Genomic DNA, 14,330 nt, shown 5'->3' on the forward strand with positions numbered 1-14,330 from the left:
CAAAAAAAAAAAAAAAAGTCAACAATGGGATTGCCTCTTCCTCCTTATCAACATCCTCATCTCCCACGAGTTCCATCTCCTCTTCTGGGCTTTCCTCCCCTTTTTCATCTTTATTACAATTGCCAAGGCAGTTTGTAGGAGCTCAGGAGCCAGACTGGCTGCCCGAGCTCCCATATGACCTGGGCAGGATAGGATTATTGTCAAGGTGAGAGCTGAATGGAGAAACCCAATGCACACTTACATTTTAGAACTAGTAACTAGCTGATGCCATTTCATGAGGGAGTAGACTAGCTCACAGATTACTTCAGCTGCTGACAAGGTCCCTCGGAAAGATGAAAATGCACCCACTCTGCGAGGAAAATATGGAAAATACATATTACACTTGCTGATGTCTGAAAAGTGCATCCATTTGAGTCCTGCTGCTTAAAATGTGCATGTTTCATATAGCCCTAGCCCTTCTGTTGTTTATGTAGCCCTTTCATATCCAATCAAATGTTCGCTTGAATAAGTTCCTCTCTACTTATTTGACTTGAAACAAGAGAATGTGACATTTCAAATGACAAGCTGACAGGCAGCCTTTCACGGTTTCGTTTCGGATCAAGTGGAGACGAGTTTGAGAGAAAGTGGTTTGGTTCCTTCACATGACTCCTATGAAAAACTGGAGATCTGCCAGAAAGCAGCACTTTCCAAATCTGTTCCAATTAGCTCCAGAAGTGAAGATCTGGAACTTCACAGAACACAGGAACCAGCTTGGTTGTTGTCTACAAGTCATTAAGACATTTCCCCATTCCTGCTATCGCAACGGGGGGGGGGGGGGGGGGGGGGGCAAAAACAACCAGATTGAAGGCTAATAAATACTTTCCAAGCAGTAGAAAGGAAGCTAGAAAAAAAATGAGGAAATTAAAATATTAAACCTCCCCGCAATTGTGACACTGTGGTGTTTGTGCCAACACCAGTATAACTGTATGCTTCTGCTTTTGGATCTTAAAGTTGGCCCAGTGCACGAGTATGTGTGCGTGTGAGTGTGTGAACGTGTTGAGCCGGCGGTAAGGCCATGAATTAAAGAGGAGATTAATGAGTCAGGACATGAAGGCTCAGACACCAATCTGTTCCCACTCTGGGGGCTGTCTCTCCACAAAACCCCATTCTGTCAATGCAAACACACGCACACATTCACACGCAGGCGCACACACACAAACACACGTATGAAAGACAATGAGACGTCCAAGGACTCGAGACCATGTGGGTCTGGCAGGGAGAGCACATGAAAGAGTAAAGACAGAGAAAGGGAAAGCAGCGCAAAGTTTATCTGAGTGGATGTCCTCAGCATTAGCCCCCCCTGTAGGCCTTCAGCCCACCCACACACCTCACCCCAAGACCTGCCATCTGCTTGGACCAGAGAGAGAGAGAGAGAGAGAGAGAGAGAGACAGAGAGAGAGAGAGAGAGAGAGAGAGAGAGAGAGAGAGAGAGACACACCGAAATAGCAAACGGGAGCTGGGAGAGGGACAGAATATGTGACGCAGGAGAAGAAAATTGATGAGAACTATTGGAAATGGAGGGGGAAACTGGAGGAGAGCAGTGAGGCACTGGCAGTTTCCTTCTTCATCCCTAAATTGAACTGTTTTCCTTGAAACCTCTCTGGCGTTGTCTTCTGCACATTTTCATGAAGTTGTGATTGTGATGAGATGAAAGAAAAGGAATTCCCCAGAATGAGTTTGGCAGCAGATGAATATCTACAGGCTGTCTTTTCTCACTCTCTCTCTCTCTTGACTGCCAAGGAGCTGAAGATATCTTTTCTCTTTATTGTTTTACCCCCTCGGCCATTCAAACAAGCCACTGATTAATATAACAATGATGGCCTTGATGCTCTTTATCATCATTTAGACCTTGTGCTATATGAGATGGGGTGAAACATTACCATGAAATACTCATCAACCCTCTCTATCCATCCTCCGGCACTCCCACTTTAATACATGCCATGAGACTCACTAATCCCATGATATGCCTCATAATCTGATCACAGATATGAGCATAGAAAGAGAGAAATAGAGAGGGGAGAAGGATACAGAGAGAGAGAGAGAGAAAGAGAGAGAGAGAGAAAGAGAGATGAAATGAAATCAGAGAGGATGCAAGCAGATGCATGAAATGTGTGGTAGGAGAGGGTTGGCTGTGGGCTGGAGTAGAGAGAGGTAAAAAAATGGAGGGAATGAAGAGGAAGATGAAATGGGGCAGAGGAGGAGGAGGAGGGGGGACATGTTCGTGACCTGATTTCACCACTAAGCCTCAGAGAAGTGGAGCAGCACACAGGCAACCCAAATGCAACATCTTCTACACACTCCACAAGCGTACCACTCCTCTGTTCACGCAAGCTGCACTTATAGAAACATACATATGGTGTAATAACCTATTGACCTACATGCTGCAACGTCATCTGGCTGAGTCACAAGCCTTCCTCGCCACCTTCTTTCTGCCCTCTCTACTCTCCTCATCTTTGCTGCCACACACAGCTCACACCTCTCGAGGGAGAATGTGTGATGCACTACAGGGGAAGTCTGATGCCTACTGGTCTGGCAAAGCTTCTGTAATAGCTGTAGCAACCCAGCAGTATAGACACACACACACACACACACACACACACACACACACACACACACACACACACACTCATCAATTACACAGCTGGATATCCAGTCTGTATACATGAACACCGTCTGGATATGGAACATATGGACGTCTCGCTGCTGTGACACCACAGTGTGTGTTTCACATTGAGGAGACAGAGAGAGTCTCCGGTATAAATACTGCCACTGTAGTCATTACAGACTGCAGAGAAATCTCCCCATCAGGTTTTTCAGGCCCTGAACTGGATTCAGGTCTTTAAAGCCTGGTGTCCACACCTCATGTACGTAATATCAGTGCATTGACATAACAATGTTACCTTCTGACTTTGAGAGTAATAAGCTATTTATCACAGCGAACAAAAGATCATGGTTGAAAACAGCTCAATAGTTGAAATTACTTATCTGATACAAAGATCTTACACTGTAAATCAAAATAGAAATGTTTAACTATATATGTATGTGTGTGTATATATATATATATATATATATATATATATATATATATATATATATATATATATATATATATATATATATATATCCCGATTCCTCACAGTAGCCACCCTTTGCTTTGTTGACAGCGCTGCAAACCCTTGGCCTTCTCTCAATGAGCTATATGATGTAGTCACTTGAAATGGTTTTCACTTCACAGGTTTGCCTTGTCAGGGTTCATTTGTGGAATTTCTTTCCTTCTTAATGGGGTTGGGACCATCAGTTGTGTTATGCAGAAGTCAGGTTGGACAGCTGACAACTCTACTTGACAACCGTTAGAATTCATATTATGACAAGAACCAATTAGCTAAGAAAAGAGAAACAGTCCAACATTACTCTAAGAACTGAGGGTCAGTCAGTCTGGAAAATTGCAAAAAACTTTGAATGTGTCCCAAAGTGCAGTCACAAAAACTATCAAGTGCTACGACAAAACTGACTCACATGAGGACGGCCCCAGGAAAGCAAGACCAAGAGTCTCCTCTGCTGCTGAGGAGAAGTTCATCCGAGTCACCAGCCTCAGATGTCACAAATTAGCAGCACCTCAGATTGGAGCCCAGATAAAAGCCACATGGAGTTCCAGGAGCAGACACATCTCTACATCAACTGTTCAGAGGAGACTGCGCCAATCAGGCCTGTATGGTGAAATAGCTGCAAAGAAACCACAACTTCCACCTGCCGCATCTTAGTGGGACACAGAAAAGGTGAATGGATGGTCTCTTCATGCATGGTTCCCACCGTGATGCATGAAAGAGGAGGTGTGGGTGTGGGTGCTTTGCTGGTGACCCTGTTGGGGATTTATTCAAAATTGAAGGCTCACTGAACCAGCATGGCTACCACAGCATCCTGCAGTGACACGCCATCCCACCCAGTTTGTGTTTAGTTGGACCATCATTTACTTTTCAACAGGACAATAACCCCACTGGATGTCTCTCTATACTGTATGTGTTGGCCCTGCGATGGACTGGCACCGCACCTCTCGCCCAAAGGCAGCTGGGATAGGCTCCAGCACCCCCCCCCCCCCCGCAACCCTTAACAGGATAAGCAGTAGAAAATGGATGGATGGATGGATGGATGGATGGATGGATGGATGGACAATCTCCATCCACAAGAGTTGGTGCAGTGAAGAAGACTAACTTTAATATATGGCTGTATACTTGTGCATGCCAGTGCAAAAAGGAGGCATCTTGTCTACTCTGTGGTCAGTTTTAGAAAATACTTCAGAGAAAATGTATAAGTTGGTCGAGGCAGCAGAGATAAGACTGGTAGATGCCGCAGCTCAAATATATTAACATAACAGAGCTGTGCCAGAACGTGATCTATTGCCGGATGAAGGCAAAGCATTGGAAAAGGAGTACAGACGCACAAGGGACAAAATCACAAAAGCAAACATGTTTCTTGACGGTGACATCAACAAGATCCTTCACTGCGGGTGCTGTATTCTTTATTTGGGTGTGATTTGGATGCAGAGGAGGCTTAATGGCTTCATAGATTCATCCCATGATGACAGAAACTTGTCAGGATTATTCACAGGCACAAGCATTGACTATATTAATTTACCTGAGTAATAATGTGAAAGTAAGGCTACATCCCCACACGTGAGTTGTAGGCAATAACTCTAACTCTATTATTAACATAATGCATTTTTAAAACAGTCTTAAAATTTGTTTTAGTGTCTGGGCCCCTGTTCTAGCTCCCTTTCACATTTCTTTACACCTCTAAGATGAAAATCTGACCTGTTGCTTTCTGGTGCGACACTACCTATCATGAGGTCATTTCAATACAGTAGAGTAAAATAAATGATCATGTCAATCAATGGATAGGTTTATTTTGAAAATTAATGTTGTTCTCTGTCTGGCTTCCAGCTTTATCTGCTCTGTGCAGCTTGATGCAACTTGAAGCAGCATCAGAAGCAGACCACTCGCTTATTTCAGCAGCGCAGAGCACTGAAATTTGTCTGGAACGCTTGTGAAGTGCACTGCAGCGCTCCCGGTGGGATCACAAGCATTGTAGAGAACAGGGGTTTTCAAACTCTGAGATGGTGGGCCTCCCCTTAGACAAAGCTTGGAATAGGGCAACCCCCCCACCCCCTTTACCCTTCCTTCCATTATTTATCATGTCATTTCAGGAAGCCTGATCGAATAAATATGAATAAACTAAAGTCACATTGATTGACTTCATTTAGCAGAGATCTGGTTACATTCAAAGGCCCTTTGTCACTTCTACCGCACGTGTCTAGTCTCTGGTGGACCATGTCGCATCAGTTCCAGCAGTCATATTCTCCCCCTGCACACGCTAACATGAACACAACAGACACCCCTACAAGTGACATATATACCTGATAATCTCATCATGGAGCTGGAGGCGACTGAATCATACAATCTGTTTGCAGCCATTTATCAAGCTGTGTTATTCGCTGCTTAAAAAACACAGTTAAACACAGACAGGCACACACACACACACTAATATCTTGAGCTTTTACAGACGCATATCATGCATATAAAGACAGAAGAGGCGTGTCCATGGTAGGATAGCTACATTCAGAGATCAATCTGCATACACCCGCCCACCACAGACCGCAGCATATTGACAGCGCTCTAACAAAAGTGCCCATCATTGATACAATACAAACAGTATTGTGTGTGTGTGTGTGTGTGTGTGTATTTTCCGTGTGTCACGAGTTAAAATCTGAGACAGTGACAAAGTCCTGTTTAGATCAGCATGTCCCTTTCAGCCATGGTTTGGTCTGCAATGCATCAACACACCTGTGGTCACGTCTAATGCACCAGTACAGCAAATTCAAAATGGATGTGTGTGTGTATGTGTGTGGCCTCAGGTCCTTTGTTTGAGGTAGTCACATGACGAGTCTGACTTGGCGCTGTCCCCTCCCCTCTGCAGCACGCCACAGTACAATAAAACGTTCAAATGTATGGGACAACAACAACCTGCGCCACGTGAAAAACACACCCTCAGCTCATGGGAACTTTGCTGAGCGTCCCGTCCTTAAAAACACAATGAAGGGGCTACTCCCCCATCTCTCCCCATCATCAACACACAAGCCATTAGTGATGAGGGGAATAGGAGGGGATGGTGACAGATAAGGAGGGAGGATGAGAGGGATGTAGAAAAGATGAAGGGATGGTGGCTGGAGCATTGGTGGGGGTAGTGAGGGAGAGCCGCGTTGATGATATCATGTGCGACGTGCGTGATTTCAGTAAACAAACTCAAATACATGGGAGAGAGAGGCAGTGCGACATGGTTGCACAGGGTTAATGTCAAGATTGACGAGGCATGTGGTAGCATGTCTGGTATGTAATATGTTTAGCCACTACAGTCTGGAAAGGAGAGGAGAGATGGATGGATGTAGACATGGAGGGAGATGAAAGAGAGGAAGGGCGGAAATGAAGGAGAGCAAAAACTGATTAATTGAGCAGGAGGGTGGGGGGTTGGGTGGGAGGAGGACAGGAGACATAGATAGAAAAATAAGGGACAAAAATCGATTTGTAGCCAAGGAGGTGTGCCTGTGGAGAATATGGAAGAGAGGTGTATTGACGATAAAGGATAGAAGGAGATGGAGGCTGGTTGTAAAGGTCCCAAGGGTGAGATTTCCTCCTCTTCTGGTAGGGCAGCCTGACAGACGACTCTGAGGATCTAACTGCGTATCCTACGTGCATGTTAATTACAGAGAAATGGAGAGGGGGAGGAGAGAGAGAGAGAGAGAGAGAGACAGAGAGGGAGAGAGAGGGAAGTAAATAAGTCTGCCAAGGAGGAAGCTCAGGTGTCTCCCTTGTCAAAACAAGTCAATGGTCTACCCTTTTTTATGCCTTTAATTACAGCCTCCAATCGAACCCCCTTTACGACACAGTCAGCTCCCACGTCGTTTGTAGTTAGGTACACATAAATAGAGTCCGGATATTAGCTTCAACCCTATTTCGGGATGGTCTCGACACTAACTTTAGCCACATTTCAACAAAGAAGTATCGCATTGGTAAAGTTTAATGGAAACTGACAATTCTAAAACAAAAACTCAATTTGCAATTAATCAAAAAGCTGAAGGAGTGGCGATGAAGTAGTTAGTCTTTAACAGATGCGACCGACAAGCTGTATGGGCCCAAGTCGTCTTCACGAATATTTTGTCTTTGTCTCCAGACAGCAGCAACACATCCAATACTAGCTGATATTTGAGAACAATTACAACTTGTCCAACTGGAGGCAACTCCTCAAGCCCTCCCCATTTCTCACCATCTTCTAGCAGCGTTGTTGATACACATTTTCTTTTTTTTGCGATAATTTGCTTGATAGTAAAATGGAAACACCATTTGTGTATCTATGGCCAAAGTCCATCAGTTCCCATTTAAGTCTTGACATCATTCATACGTATTGTGTTTTAAAAAGACTCAGGAATTTTCCAAAACCGTTGCAGTTGTTAGCCAGCGTAAATAAAGCCTTTGCCGGGGACTATTTTAGTGGTGGATTAATCTACATTCGGGGGTTTAGGGAGTGTTTCTGGCAGCAAGACAATGACTAAAAATAAAAATAAAGCCCCCATATATGTGTAAAGATGTGTCACGCGAAGCAACAGTGTGGCTCATTAATGTGTTTTTAATATATCTTAAGCAAACATTGCACAGAGGAAGAAGCTGTTTTAGGCTATGGATACAGAGATAATTTTAGTAGAAACAACCAACAAGCCCAGACTTCTTTAAATGCTGCAGCAGAACAAAGCACAACACTGTATACAGCCATAAGACAAAATAATAGCCTAAGAAAATCAGGCAACAGACTTTCACTGCTTGAAGTCATTTTTTCTCGCTGTTAACTTTTCCTTGACCCTATCGAGACCGTCGGAAGCACAGAGCAGAACTAACGGTCTCTCTCTTTTTTTTTTTTAGACCTTGGTTGACTCCCCACCTCCTCAGCCTTATCAACATCCAGTTCCAGTCGAGCTTCCCCTGACTGTGGCAGGTTGGTTCTCAATGAGTTTAGCATTTATTAGTCTGTCAAAGGGGGAGGGAAAAAAACATTGTTTCCCCCAGTAGCAGGTCGAGATATTATTCATCTATAATTGGTAATAACCCCATACCCTCACCCTGAGGCAGCTCAGTCTCCTCTGAGTAATCACTGCCATCGCCTGCTCTGCTGGAAACGGCACTATTAGGTCGATGCCACTGTCTCTACCTCTCCTGTCAGCCAAGGAGGTTTATTATCCGACAATATATGGCTTTACTCATGCACACACACACACACACACACACACACACACACACACACACACACAGGATATGGAGAAAGAATCTGACTGAGCATATTTATCTCCCATCCAGAGCTACTAACAGCTATCTCAGCATCCTGGCCGATGCAGCCTCCAAAATAAGCTCCAGCGGGATCATTTAGACTTTAGCAGGTTTTTTTTTTTTTTTTTATGACAGCAGGGTTTGCTCTCTGGAGCAAAACACCTTTCACTTTCCAATGTTTATTTCCCCTTTACTACTCTACCAGCTCAAAGGACATTCTAACTGGGTAGGATTTACATGCGCACAGTGCCCTGCTAGCAGTTAGAGGGAATAATAATAGGTTTTCATGAGCATGACCTCTGCTTGAAACCAGTCTTTATAGGAATTCTTGAATTGTTATGGTATCTGTGCAGACACAGATAATAATTAAAGATGGATTCAATTGTGTCAGTTAATCTACTATTTTATGTAAAAGACACTGTTTACTCTATTCAGGTGTGTGTTGAGGAACATCACTCACTGTGTTGCAAACCCGAAGACACATTCTGTCTTCCTTGCATCTACTGCTAGTGGAGGTAGGTAGATAAAGGGTACATATTCAAACTCCTCACAGAACTGCTGTAAAAATGAAGCCCAATTTAATCCATACATTAATTATTCACTAAGAAAGGTATTGGCTGATTAATAAATCAAGTACTCAGCCTCTAACTATAGTGCAAATGTCCCTTTTACTTTCACAAAGCTCAAGATGTTTGCTTTATCTAGTGTGTAGTAAAATGAAAATACTTTTGCTAACTTATATGAAAAAGAAACGCATCAAGTCCTCACACTGAAAGCTGAAACAAAAGATTTGAATTTCTGAAAATGACTTCTATGATTAACTGATTATCAGTTGGCTGTAGGCAACTTTGTTGTTGGCAAATGAGGAATTGTCCGCACTCTTGGCAGAAAGGTGCTGCCATATCCAGATGCAAAACATAAAAATTACTTTTTAAAACCGTAGCTTTGGGATGATGGATTAGAGTCAGTTCTAGAGCATTCAACTGCTAAGCTTTGACAACCACAAACTGTAAATTCTCAACTTTTGGTGGGTAAACTCAAAGCTGATAAACATGTTCTGATCACACGTATAATTAGATATTACTGTATTAACGGAGTATAACCAAGAAACAAGTTGTACGTTTTGCATCCTCTATCGATTGCTACAACTCTGTTGCTTCTAAAAATTCCAAAACTTCAAGAATCAATGATTGAGCAACAGTGTGACAGAGGCAGAGAGAGAGAGACAGACAGACAGACAGACAGAGAAGGAGAGATAGAGAGTGACCTTGCTGCTGAAGCCTAATATTTCATCAGCTAACAACACTGAGGGCACACCTGCCTCACAGCTATACCCTGGCTCCCACATCTGCCAACGGCTCTGTGCTTCATCCCTACGAGGAGGCATCAGGGGAGGGAAGGAAGGAAGAAAGAAAATTAAAAAAAAGAGAGAAAAACAACAAGGTCTCGGGTGGGTTTGCATTCAGAGACACTGGTAGATTTCAGGGGAGCCAGAGGTTGACTTTGAACAGACAGAGTTGAAATACCAAGTGAGACAGAATGATAAAGTGACAAAGAAGGTGAGAAGCATCAGAATTATCGGAAGAATCAGCAGGACTCTAGTGGCAGCAGGACTCTCACCTACTGCAATTTCTATTGAAGTTCACCGCAGCAGCAAGGGACTACACCTGTGGCAACTGAACCCGTCAACTTATGAATACCCAACATGGGACATATATCAAACCAAACCCAGTTTCTCCAGTACCAGGCTAGAAAAGTGGCTTACAAACAGCATTGAGAGGAAGTGGTATCATGTGCTCAATAACTATCATTGGGAGAAGTGAAAGAAAATCAGAGGATATGTTCAACATGCTGATTCATTCAACTTTTTAGAGGTTGTCATTCACTTCTCCAAGTCTAGGTTACACTGACATGCAAGCTGTTAACCACAAACAGCGCCAGGATGTCCTTAGACTGACTCAATGTTGAGCAAACTAGTTGCGCGCAAGCGTCTATATATGTATATGCTTATGTGTGTTTCTAGATGATTTCAACGATAAAAGATCATGGAGCTCCAGGACACACGAAATGTGTTGAGCCTTCTGTTTTGACAACAGTGAAAATATCTGCTGTCAGGGTGAGAAACTTCAGATTTTCCATACAAATGTTCCTCCCATCCAGTCTGATTGAAAAAGCTCAGAAAAATCAGTTTGTTTAGGTAAAAGAACAGATTTTACCCCCTGAATCCCACGCAAGAACCAAAAATACTCGCGTGGCAAAACTCTATTGGTATCAGTACTTTATGGCAACAACTAACACCATCACCAATGATGAGCCCCTTCCAATATAGGGTTTGGTCTGGATGTGGTTTGGTTTTGAAAATTTCAACACGGAACAGAAAATTGCAACGTCCTAGGCAAAGTAAGCCACTGTTGTTTCAGAACAATTCCCACAGCGAACTCAAACAACGCTAACCTCTTAACCTCCGCAAAAATTTCGTCAGTTTACCGAGACAACGGATGACAGACACTAAAATACGCGCATGATGGCAGTCATTGTGTTTGCAGAGCAGTCAAAAAATTCAGTGTGAAAGGGTTAACAGTCTTGACCATCATGGTTCTGACAAAAAAGGGCATAGTTCTGTTGATTGTTTTCATGATTTTCTGTACGAAACTCACCAAAAAGATTGCAGTGTAGCCATCAGTGCTTTCTGAACATTCAATACCATGATAATACTGATAACTGTGATGAGTCAGGTCAGTGTAACCCAGACATGGGAAGGAGGTGACGATGAGAAGGTAGCCACACTAGACTTGCAGTAACTGCTAATGGAGGATGTCGCAGTATCCCTTCTACAAAGGCATAACCAAAATGAGTATGTTGCAAAACCTTTATCCTTTACTGTCACATATAATATCCTGTCACACACTCCCCTGACCTCCCTCCTCCTCATCCCCCACCTCTCCTCTGTGTTATCTCCAGCATTCAGACCAACATTGAAATAAATAAGTAAAGCCAAGGTCTGTGGTGCAAACAACAGCAAAGCCGCGGTCTGCCCACTGGGATTTTCTTCAAGGTGTGCTGTTCAGCCACTGGGATGCCAGTTTCCATAGAATCGACCTTTGACCCGGCGTTATACAGCACTGCAGTGGACATAAACAGCCCCTCCCTCGGCTCCCATTCTCATACCATCAAATAGCTAGCTGGCACAAAGAAAAAGCTGACCTTAACTGTCCTGGAGTGCACGCACACATGCGCACACACACACACACACACACACACACACACTGGAACTATCAGTACCAGGACTGAGGACGGCCCATTTCCAGCTAACCCCGAGAAAAACAGGGCTTTCATCTGCAAGCAGCTGCCTGGATGAGGAACACAGCAGAAGGGAGGACAGGGCAAGGGGAGGAAAAAACGGACAGATAGTGAAGAAAAACAAAACAAAAAAACAACTGACCAAGTAAAACAAAGGGCTATCTGTAAGCCCTGGACTTCATCCCACCCTGTGATGAGAGAACTTCGATCCCTTAGCAGGCTGGCTGGAGAGCGCTACAAAGCCCTGATGTAGCCTGTTAAGCTCCCACTTCGATTCAGTCCATTGAGCTTCGTGCTGCTGATCAATTAGAGAACAGCTGAACCAGCTGCTGACCACACAGTCTGTTTTTAATGTTTTCTAGCACAGACGGGTTCAACACCATGTGTGCGGCCTTTTAACTAAGGCTGCTTTATTCTATCTATCCAATATGATGTTTTCTCTCCTGTGCTGGTCTCAGGGTTAACCTCACCCCTGTGTTGTGTCACAATTTCATGGTGGGTGACAGAATAGTCACGCTTGTATGCTATCTTATCTGGTTGTGGGCAGAACATGTATATGAATGAATACATAACGCTGTAGATTTTTATTCCCTGGAGGGACAGATCTCTTCCCCAATTAATGTGTGTCTAGAGGTCAAAAAATCCAGATAAGCATCATGGTTCAGGCAGGAGGCATAAAGCAGAAATAACACACTTAAGCAAAAGCGGCTCGTTCATTATTTAAGTGAGAACCCCGTCTGTGTTGGCGTATTTATCCAGACAGGCTATAATATCAAGTTGTGGCTCCAGCTTCATTTCACATTTGCCTCAACTAACTTTTCAAAGAATTTATCTGCAGTTCTTGTGTTGCAGCTGTAATTCGTAGAAGAAAAAAAAAATCCTACCGCCAGGGTCCACATGGAAGTTTTCCATAGCTTCATTCCCAACATAATTGACAAATATTGGCCAATCAAAGACGTATCAGTCTGAATCCGTATCACTGCTCCAACGTTATTTTTGTTACTTGTACAGAAGGAGATACTTGGGATAAATTGAAAATCATGTGTGTGTGTGTGTGTGTGTGGGGGGGGGGGGGTGTTGGTCATAGATACACATAAATTCACGTTTACATGGATCTGGATGCCGTGCAGCATAAATAGAGCCATTTCTATTTCATCATTTAAAAATGCCTCGAGGACTGTGTTGTCACACAAAAAAACAACAACATTGTGAATATGTGTGCATAACAGCACAATACAAATGAGTCAAGCAATACCGGCCTTGTCTTATGCGACGGACACGGTCAGTGCGGCTGCTCCAATTGATTACAAAGATTACTGACTGCAGCGACTGCCACCTCATATGTTCAAGAAGTAAGACTGCCGCAAGCAGCTAAAGTCGAAAAAAATGTAACAACCCCCCAGTAACGCCATCATGTGTTCATCATGTTCTGAACAGAGGAGACCTGTTACTATGGAAGCAGATGATAGCATAATTCATCAGCCCCAGGCCTTGTAGAAAGAATTTTGCCCCATATATCAATGTCAGAATTGCTACTCCGTAATATCTCCAGACATTCTAGCTCAACTTAGCTGAACTCAGTAATTTTGAAGGGGGCATCACACTTAAGGTACTCAAACACACTTCTGTGCCAGTGTTTGTCTGTGTGTTGTAGGGACTCACCCATCCTCCTTGTCTCTGGATCCAGGGCTGAATGTGGTTGTCTAGGTAGACTGTCATCCACTCGATGATCCTGCCCACCAGCGAACTCATCTCCTTCTCCACACACTCGACGCACAGCGCCCCACCAAATGCAAAAAGCCCTACGATGCGACCCCAGTTGACACCATCCCGGAACACCTCATCCATCACGTTCTCAAAGCTTTGGTAGGCCGTGGCCGGTGTGATGTGCAGCTGGTTGTGCAAATCGCTGAAGGCGCGGGCATAGCGAAGCTCAAACTCGTTGGCCGAGTCCCGGAGGGCCTCTTTCACCGCATCCAGGCTCATCGTTGATGGCAACCGCTGTTCGCGCAGTGGGGATGCTGGGGGGGTCCCAGGACTTGTGCCATTAAAAGTTCCATTTGGATGTGTTGCAACTCGCTGGTCCTCAACTGATCCCTCCTCCCCCCCATCAGTCCTGTTCAGAGGCTCTATGAGTCCCAGTTGGTTGAGAGGGTAATTTTTCTGGCTGAGTTTATAGTGAATGTAGAAAACAACCAGTTCTCTGTTTTGAGACATTTTGAATTTAGAAATAGCTTCTTCTCTTTGCTCCGGTCCGTCTCTGCTGCTGTCTTGGTCAAGCCTTGTTGTGCTAGAGTGAACACAAACTGCACCGGACTTTCTCCCTGTGTTCTCTCTCCTCAGACCACCATGATCAGCTGATGTCCAGAGGACACTTGGGGGGTAAAAACCAAACCTATACAAGGCTGACAAATCAGCTCAGGCCCTGTAGAGAGACAACAATGAAAGGTCAAAGTCTGGATAACCTATAGCATGCTGTGATCATGTGTGTGTGTGTGTGTGTGTGTGTGTGTGTGTGTGTGTGTGTGTGTGTGTGTGTGTGTGTGTGTGAGCAAGAGAGAGAGAGAGTGAGGGAGGAGGGGTTATACGCAGAGAAAGCTGAAGACTCTCAAATTAAATTTGGAC

General features: G+C 44.1%; 1 protein-coding gene across 1 annotated transcript in view; it reads right to left on the reverse strand.

Moving 5' to 3' along the window:
- bcl2l1 (BCL2 like 1) overlaps nucleotides 1-14,330 on the reverse strand; it is a 28,831-nt gene that overhangs the window by 8,840 nt on the left and 5,661 nt on the right. Inside the window, exon 2 of the mRNA XM_086214015.1 lies at nucleotides 13,368-14,130. Within this exon, the coding sequence (XP_086070141.1) occupies nucleotides 13,368-13,922 (555 nt within the window). The 5' untranslated portion in view covers nucleotides 13,923-14,130. The remainder of the gene's footprint in view (nucleotides 1-13,367; nucleotides 14,131-14,330) is intronic.

This window comes from Aulostomus chinensis, chromosome 9, assembly GCF_037954235.1.
Source record: "Aulostomus chinensis isolate RoL2024-O1b breed Wild chromosome 9, RoL_Achi_v1.0, whole genome shotgun sequence".
Lineage (NCBI taxonomy): Eukaryota > Metazoa > Chordata > Actinopteri > Syngnathiformes > Aulostomidae > Aulostomus > Aulostomus chinensis.